This window comes from Parasteatoda tepidariorum, chromosome 9 (assembly GCF_982258835.1).
Source record: "Parasteatoda tepidariorum strain Cologne lab strain chromosome 9, Ptep-v5.0, whole genome shotgun sequence".
In the NCBI taxonomy this organism is placed as follows: Eukaryota; Metazoa; Arthropoda; class Arachnida; order Araneae; family Theridiidae; genus Parasteatoda; species Parasteatoda tepidariorum.
The window spans coordinates 96,111,921-96,121,575 of NC_141763.1; the positions used below are offsets into that span (position 1 = coordinate 96,111,921).

At 32.9% G+C, this 9,655-nt stretch overlaps 1 protein-coding gene across 1 annotated transcript; it reads right to left on the reverse strand.

Annotated features, from left to right (window-relative positions):
- Positions 1-460: 460 nt before the first annotated feature.
- Positions 461-2,547, reverse strand: LOC147804372 (uncharacterized). The gene is made up of 3 exons (XM_087150698.1): positions 2,183-2,547; positions 941-1,290; positions 461-861 (listed from the first exon to the last, which is right to left on the reverse strand). Exons 1-3 carry the CDS (start codon positions 2,413-2,415, stop codon positions 752-754), a joined length of 693 nt encoding a protein of 230 aa, XP_087006824.1. The 5' UTR covers positions 2,416-2,547; the 3' UTR covers positions 461-751.
- Positions 2,548-9,655: the final 7,108 nt, after the last annotated feature.

The following is a 9,655-nucleotide window of genomic DNA, read 5'->3' on the forward strand; positions in this document are numbered from 1 at the left end:
TTTAATGAAGAAGCTATGTTTAATGTCAAAATCAAAATCTTGGCTGATTTCAATGTGCTGTTGGATGTTGTCCGACATTGCTTCTGCGGTTAACGTCACGTTGACCGCAGATTGTAAATGGACCAATCAGAGGTTAGCGCTGATTTCCAGCTGACGGCGTCCTGTCCTAAGAAACCAGGCCTTATAGAGGAGTGTTTTAAGTAGATCGAAAAAAAATTTCTCACAATTATAAAGCTCACGTAAATAATTTTTATTAAAAGCTCTTTACCGTTTTATTTCAAAAAAGGTGGGAAAACAAAATTGAACTGAGAATGTTAAAATGAAAACTCTGGGAATGTCTGAAATAAAAACCAATCATTTTAAAGAACCCTAAAAATGATTTTCTGACTGTTTCGCATATCTTAAGAAATGGTGGATCTTTTTCAACACCCACACATCATTCACTCAGACACGGCCCTGATTAAAGTTTATACAAATTGTTTCACATTTTAATTTAAGTCATAAATACAACCTCCAGAGTAGTCGGTACCTGGGTAAAAATTACAACTATATTTAATTCTGCATAAATCAAAATTGAGCGTAATTTTGGGTAAAAAAATTCAAGTTATTTACAACAACAAAAAAGTGGGTATGAGTCAGATGTGATGAATCATATTTTAAGGCAATTAACTCATTTTGATTGTTGTTGAAGAGAGGACACTTGATCTCTAACAACGTCAATTCAGAGCCATTCATTGTAAAACCATCTGGACTAAATCCTATCCAAGCAACTTGTGGATGCACAATTAACCCAATCTTTACAACTGTTTTTTTTTGCTGCCAATTCATATGCAGCAACAACAGCATTCTCCTGATCCTTACCTGCAACAATAAATCAAGTGATTAGATGGCACATTAATTAAGAAAAAAAAATGTGGTCCTAAAAATTTAACATATTTACCATAGTTCGTAGCTTGATTTCCTTTAAAAGAAGGTGCAAACAGGCTTAACTTCCTTTCCCAGTCAGGATTTTTGTTGCTTGTGTAGGTATATAAGTCATAACATATGGAACCGGTTATTCTCTTGGCCCTTTCCTCTTTCCATCTCTTATCTTCTTGTCTCACTGTAGAAACTGCCAGATCCTTTGCTTTTTCATAATCCAATTGAATGAAACATTCAAATAGCCTTTTATCTGCTACATCATCAATTTTCAGTGCAGCAACTTCTTCGTCAGTTATAACTTGGCGGTGAAAAATACTGGAGAGGAGCATTTCCGAGGGGCTTAATGCAGTAGAGGAGGTTGGTTCATTTCTAAAATTAAAGGGTAGAAAACGATATGCAACATTAATATCTATTTTGTAACATAAGGAAAGTAGCCATTCTGATAAGCTATATTTTAATTGCATACAAGATGTTAAAAATCAATAAAACTGACGAGAATGGCAAGATTATGTAATTGGTTATAAGAACATGCTCATTGAGAAAAAAAATTTTTCTTTTAAATAAGTCAAAATTGAAGTTTTTAAATTTATATAGTATGAATATTTTATGAACAATAACTAAAACAATTAAATATCCATAGTAGCATTAAAATATGGGAATTTATTAACTACACAAGTCATTTTTTAAATGCTTAAACTTCGGGTCAACTAAGTTTCACACAAGCACCGAGTGAATGTGAATCCTCTTACTCACATCAGATAGTAATATATACAGTAAAGTATTTTCCTATGTGTAGAACAATAGGATTTCTTTCATTAGTACTTGAAACAAAAAGTGGTTAAAATTTAGCAACAAATAAGCCACAATAAACCAAATAAGCCACAAATTATAAAAAAAAAAGTGAACCAGAAGCTTATTTACATAAAACTGCCTCTCGGTCCGGGCAAACAAATAAAACTGAAATGGGAACATATATATACCAATAGAATATTGAACATTAATTGATAAGTAATAAAAAAATGTTGAAGTTACACCATTTTTGGAAATTGTATTTAACCCTCTATTTATAAAGAAAAAATAATAATAATAACAGTTTATAAATTGAAAAGCGACATAAGTGTCCTATTATGTCTTCAATAACATTTACGTTTGAAAACATGCAATTTCCACTGATAAATGAGATATTAGAAGGCAATATTAATAAATATAGGACAATATTAGAGGACATAAACACACACAAAAATAAAAAAAAAGTACATACGTTACATAACCATTTCCAACTTGTCGTTTTCTGTAATAACTTTTTTCCATAATAGAAGTTGGGAGAAGTGAGGCATACTTTAGTCTGATGTTCTCCGCATCCTCCTCGCTAAACACTGTCCGATTTGCCACTCTCTTTGAGTGACAATAATCTTGAATGGGTACAGGGTCAAGGCGTGATCTTTTTTGTTGCTTCTGCCTCTTCCAAGAACATTGCAAATCTGTAGAGGACATCTCCTAAAAACGTGTCACATCATTTCTACAAAAATAAAGTTTAAAAACATTATTTACTATTGATAGGGAGAATTTTATATCCTGATCTGTGGCAGAATAATCGCCAAGTTTTGGCTGCTTAGAAACTAAAAAAAAAAAATAAAAAAAATCACAGAATGGGATCAACTCGAAAGGTAAAACTCTTAACTACAACCCCGGGAAAACATCTACATGTCTGTTTTTTGTTTTGTTTTTTTTTTTAAATTGCAAGTAAAATCTATCATAGTATCGTAATAGTATAATGATAGTAAAGCTAATGAAAATTGTCCCTCTGCCAAAATGGTAAATACAAACAAAGCGCATTTTTGAAATAAAACATAAATATAGAATTCATAACTTTTAATTGATAAGAAGTTTAAAATATTTCCAACTTGCCTCACTTCTTAAATTTATGATTATTTTACATTACCTAGTAGTTTATATAATATCAATATAATACAGATTTTATATTATGCATTTATACTCGTTACGAAGATAACTCTGACATGTTTATTTTGTCCATTATGTTAGGTACAGTCAAAATAAGCAGGCATACTTTCGGTAACATGTGCTCACATTTTTATTAGTAATAATTATATCTTTTTATTTAAGCTCATATATTTTGCTTATCAAGCCTTAGATTAAGAAAAATAAGCAAAAGAATCATTAGATGTGCAAATTGCATTACTTAATCAAATTATACATTTTAACTTCTGTTAACTTTATATACAAAAATCTGAATGATATAACACACTCTTAACATACACTTAATTTAACACTCTTCAGATAAGTAAAAATTTCTAGCTTCATGCAAAAGCTTTGAAATTTATTTTATTATGATAATTGAATGAAAAATTGGCATTTTGTTTAATAGGTGAAGGGTAAAGGCTTTATCAGGATATTTATATTTTTTCTTAGTTTTATTTCTTAATCAATAAGCTACATTTATGCATTTACATTCCTTCGGTATAACGATAAATCAAACATATATAAGCTCACACGCTTAGCAAAACGATAGGATATCTCCCAAATATGAGCTTTAGGTAGCTCACTACAATAATAAAATTTCACAGCAATGCGCATTACATACATACAAAACTTTAAAAAAAAGAAACAAACATTAGTTTTTTAATCAATGTAGATTGCATTTAACGCTTACCTTGAACAATATATCAACAGACCAACGGCCGCGTGCCACTGATCCCAGCTACACAAGAACAGGAAAGTTTTTTAACGATTAGATTATCGCCTGCAATGCTGAATTCTCCTTCAATTTGATGGGGATCTTTACGTAGAGCTGAAGTTTGCATACAAAGTGGGAAAAGCTTTTTCTGCGTACCGTTTCTTTCTTTTACACCTGGCTGTGTAAAATGGTCAGCATCCACAAGTCGCTCTGCTTCAACAATTGATCGTGCATTAGGATTTCCTTCCACATATCGAATAATTTCTGCTATTCTACATTTCAGAAACATTTCTAAGCTTTCGAAAAATAGTTGACTCGAAAATATAAAATTTTTAATTAATTTTAAAAATAGAATGTATTCAGACGTAGATCTCACCTCTATGACTGTCCACACGCTAATGGTAAACGCATGCAGGGTGTTGCCATAAGTAAAGAATTCGTCCAGACACCACCTATAGTTCATTTCGATCGCGAATGGGCTATTGGCGACGGTCTGGGAAACATCCCGGAGGATGATCCGAAGACATGCCATCGCAATTTTGATCCTCAGCAGAGGGGATGGCACCCCCGCTTCGGTAGCCCGACGACTTGCACGCGAAGTCGAGCACTTTACGGTAGCACAGTTTAACGAGGACCAATACCGCACACCCTCGGTCCCTACGCAGACAGATCCAAGTGGTCACCCACCCGCACACTGACCGTAGCCAGTGATGCTTGACTTCGGTGATCTTCTGGGAACCGTGTCTTAACGATCAGTCCACTGCGGGACTAACTCATTTTGAAGTGATACTTCTTATGCGACTTCCAACAAGGTTGCGTTAAACGTTTAACGCTCCATTTTTATTGGCCGGGAAATCACGTGGTAGGATCCAGTTTTCCCTCATTCATTTCCATATTGTTTTGGTTCACACTAGCATAAAAATAATAAAAGTCATAAAAGTATTGTTTTTTTATAAATATTTTTTTAGTTTGTTTTGATACACATATAATTTAATAGAGTGGTATTTTTTATTTTCAAATTTAGTGGATAACAATTGTAAAAAATGAGTGAAAACAATCCCACGGACAATGCGATGGATTTAAGGTACGTCTCTTGTAAATATCAATTGATTGTTTCTCTTCTGAAATTACATTATGACGCATTCACATTAATACAAATACATTTTCCAGTGCGAGACGATAAGGCAACCACAAGCACTTCCACTGGTTCAAGAGGTCCAGGAGGAAAAAATGCACAATATTACCGTGATTACAGAGCACGGAAGCGAGCGGAGCAGGAAAGAGTCGTTGAATAGAACTAGTGATCGTTTCTACGGGGGCCTCCCTGGCCAAGCGGTATCGCCGTTCCAAACGCTCTGTTAATCGTGGAGGTAGCGGGTTCGAATCCCGCCGTAACCCTGGATGTATTCTTTGTGATGTCTTTCTCTGAATTGTTCTATCTGTATTTTCTACTTGACAATGACTTATAAGCCTATATATTGAGCACACAAGTCAGCAAATGTTTGTAATTTCAATAAATCAAATCGTTTCTACGACTGCTGATTCTTCTACAATTAACGTCGCAGGTTGCGAAGTCTAACTTCTTCCGCGCGGAGGGACTCCACGCACTATTTTTTTTAATCAATTGAGTACATGCACTTCAAGAAAATCACGGATACTCACACGTGATCTATGACGTCAGCGAAAGCTAATCGTTTATAAGCAAAATAGCATGTTAAAGTTGAGCTAAGTTTCTTCACATAAGTTAGAATGTTAATTATATACAACACCGTATCGCACATCGAATTTGTTGAAATATAGTTCTTTCGCGTCTAACGCCTTTTACTTTTAACTTAGATTTATTATTTATATATATTTTTTTAGTGTACCTGGCAACTTCGATGCATAATTAGTTTATGTTCGACATAACTTCGTGCATGTCAGCCTTATACGTTAACAGTTAAGCCACTGATGTAGTTCAGAGATAAAAAATCTGGCAATACCTCGCAACTAAAGTGTTTCAAATTTTGCCGACTTACTTATTTTCTTTGTTACGCAAAAAGCTGATTTGTTAATTTTTTTTTCAATTTTATGTCAATGACAATAGTTTTGGATGTTAAATCTTTATATGTCTTTCTACACTTTTAATTTAAACATCTTAAAGAAAACTTTCAGAATAAAAGAAGGGGGAAAAAAGCATCTGACATATAAAAAAATTTTAATTTATTTTGAGATCACACATTATTAAGGAACGTTATTTTAAACAAAAACTCACAAACAAAGAGAAAATATTCAACATCTGGTATACATTGATAAGATTACATTCATTTTTTTCTTTTGCTTTGAATAAGGGGTACAAATTGGTACTTTAAATACAAAGTCTTGAATAAAGTAAATCGAGTACACAGAATATAATACAAAAACTAGTAGCTGCATATTTATCAATATTTGAGCAAATAAAATATGGATAAAAAAATTAGACTGCTCTGCAAATACGACAAAAATTGCCGTATTTTATTGATGGGCAATAATTATTTTATTCAACTTTAAAATGTAATCAAATTTTGAAAATAAGGACTCAATAAATTAAATTTACAATTATCATAATTCACTATTTCGAAATATTTCTTTAAACAAACAATAACAATTTGGTGAGAGTGCCACTAAAAACAGGTTTTATGAGACAACCTACAACATAAAGTTGGTAATAACTTCTAACCTTTCAATAAAATTACTATTCATTTTTCTTTTGTGTCACATGATAAGCGACACACATAATAACATAATTGTGCAGCAAACAATTTCATAGAGATTAAAAATAACAAATTGATGAAATTTAACTTTGCAATATATTAAACACACACACAAAAAAAAAAAAAACTCAATGTGTGTGTGTATGAAAGTAAACACATAGGCTATTCCAAATTCATCACCCTTAAACTGTTAGCCGAAGTAAAAACTTTTTTTCAACTCTGTTTTACGTTGAGGACTTATTTCTTCACAGTTACAAAAAAGATCATCACTAAGGCCCGGATTTTGATGACATTTGCATTTTTTCGCATTTTTGGTCTTTTAGAGCATTTTTTTTTAGATTTATAGGGCATTTTTCTTTAAATTTTGGGGCGTATTTTGCATTTTTTAAAGTTTTTTTTGTTAATTTTTTCCAATTTTTTATCAATTTTCATTATTACACTGGCTTCCAAACAATGAAGAAAATCTATAGAATATTAATAGGTAAAGCAAAATCTTTTCAAATTGAAGAAGAATTATCAGAAAGTGAGAGTCAAGTACGCACCTGTAACATCAGTAGACGTTGAAAGAAGCTTCTGCAGGAGTGAAAATTTACTTTCAGGCAAGAGACATACAATTCAAATTATCAAAAAACATTTAATAATCCAATGTAATTCTGATATTTAGTAATATTATGAGATGGAAGTTGTTATATCCATTAAAGTTTCTATACAAAATAAAAATATTTTGGTGTCAATATATTTTCCTTTTTTGTTATTTTAGGATATAAAACATATTTTTCAAAATTTAATGAATGTAGAACAAGTATTGCATTGCTTTATATTTTTTAAATGACTCATAATAATTCTAAAGAACAAAAAAATTTTTTAATTCAATATTTTTACTTTATTTAAGGCATTTTTAAGGGCATTTTTTGCACTTTTTAAGGGCATTAGTTGAGATTTTTTAGGTCATCAAAATCCGGGCTCTAATCATCACACATCAAGTAATTTTCATGATATAAAATGACGTCATATATATACTTCTTTTTGCAGTTATAATTGTGAGAGCTGATGACGAGATTATATATTTTCACAATTTTGTTTTCCGGGATTTTAATTTTTTTCCTCTCACTTTTCATTTATCTTTATTATATTATTTTCCATGCTTACTCTATGCTTTTAACTTTATGTATATATGTTTCCATTTTTGACAATAAGGATAGTAAAAATACAGATTAAGGGTAACCATTACAGAACACCATGTCTAAGTTTGAGTGCTAAGTGAATAAGAATTTCGAAATCAATCGAAAATGGCAGAGAGATAAAAAATATCAGCCAAGCAAAATTAATTTGACGTCAGTTCAAAAGCAGTCTACAAGCAACTTTTACGATTTTTTTTCTCTTCTTTTTTTAAATAATAAAAATTTATGAAGTATGACAAACTAATAGAAGGTAAGCGGGTCATACAAAAACGATTGACATAGTAAAATTATAGATCAATGCAAGAGGTAAAGCCGCTGAAATAGGCGTGAGTCATACAGAATAGATAGATAGCATTGTCTGCAAGAGGAGAGTCCATTCTTTTCTCCACCCTCAAACAGGGCAGACACCAGTGATGGAAGGTTAAAACAGAATGGTTCCTAGAAGAAAGAAGGGAAGTGATGTCAACGAGAAAGAATGAAGAACTCTCGAGACATATCGAGGTCAGTGGTGGACACAGTGCAAGATGACCAGAAACAGTGCACGTAACAGCAAATGTAGAAGCCATTTCTGTGTTGATCGCGATGGATGAATATCAGGCTATGCCATGTTCGATGAGACAAAGAATGGAGGCAAATGTAATCTTCTGTGATAATGCATATCATTGTTCACAGGCTGGCTCGTTGCTAGCATTTCCATTTAGAAGGGCAAACCACCACTAGTAGGGTAGGCATATGTTTTTTAATCGATAATTTTTAGTCCAGATTTGTATATTGATTAAAAGATAGTATAGAGATGTTCAAGCCAGAGGATGAACTGTATCACTGAGTTTAATAAACCAATCACCATTCACAACATTCCTATTGGAAGATTCATATCCATAACCCAATAGAAATGTTTTCCTATTGGTTGCTATCTGCAACTGATTAACTATTGGTGTATTACCAGTGGGCAGGTAAGTGAAGAACGTGAGCTTCGATGTCTCTAAAGAGGTTAATGATGGCTCAAGGGATAGAGTGCGTGCCATCCGAATTTGAAACCACTTGATGACTGGTTGATACGAATTCCGCAACTGGCTCAGAAAATTATGCTCCTGGCCAGGCGTATAAATATTCTCAGCAGTAGATGAATTATGGGTTAGAATCCTCTTGCCGTTGGGCTAAACCATGGGAGGTTTTCCATTCTAAGTAACGCAAATGTGGGTCAGTTCCATCAAAAAGTCTTCCACGAAGGTTAGTGGGTCCCAATGTTTGATATATTAATTATCTTGTCTTCGGGGTTAGGTACTAAATTACAATGCTATGGAGTTAAACATTGATAGACATAAACCCAAAAATAGGTTGGCTGTTTAAAGCTGGGTATAAAGTAAAATATTAGAATAAATAATTCTATAAATTAGTATAAATAACATATTAACTTTATTTGATACCATTTATTTTTTTGAAAATATTCTGGGGGGGGGGGATGTCTGCTAGCGCCCCACCTGTCTTTCCCTTGGCTAGAAACCTATACGTACATGGCAGGCCAACACGGCCATAGAATGCTTTTACCAAAGCTCTCACTGACTTCTCAAGCAATGCAGAAGTGGTCTGTTGTTGTTGTTGTAGTTCATTTAAGTCGCACTAGAGCTGCACAATGGGCTATTGGCGACTGTCTGGGAAACATCCCTGAGGATGATCCGAAGACATGCCATCACAATTTTGATCCTCTGCAGAGGGGATGGCACCCCCGCTTCGGTAGCCCGACGACCTGAACGTGAAGTCGAGCAGAAGTGGTCTGAGAATACATGTATAACTATTATCAACCATTTTTTGTTTTTTTTGTTAATGAATTATATTCTGCCGTGACAACATAGTATGTGTCATTCATTTATGTACAGCTAAAAGATTAAAGTGTTTAAAGGAAATTGCAACTACTTTCATAATTATTTAGCATGGGACAACACGAGAAAACAAAAAATCAACAACAAAAATAACATTTTGAGTATTAACTGTTTGCAGTCATTTCAAGCTGTTACATAGGTGCCGTAGCCAGTTATAATTAATTTTTTTTAAAGGATAAACAATCATTATATACAAGGTAAGCAATTTAACAAGATTATGAAGTACAAGCAAAATGTATTCATTTT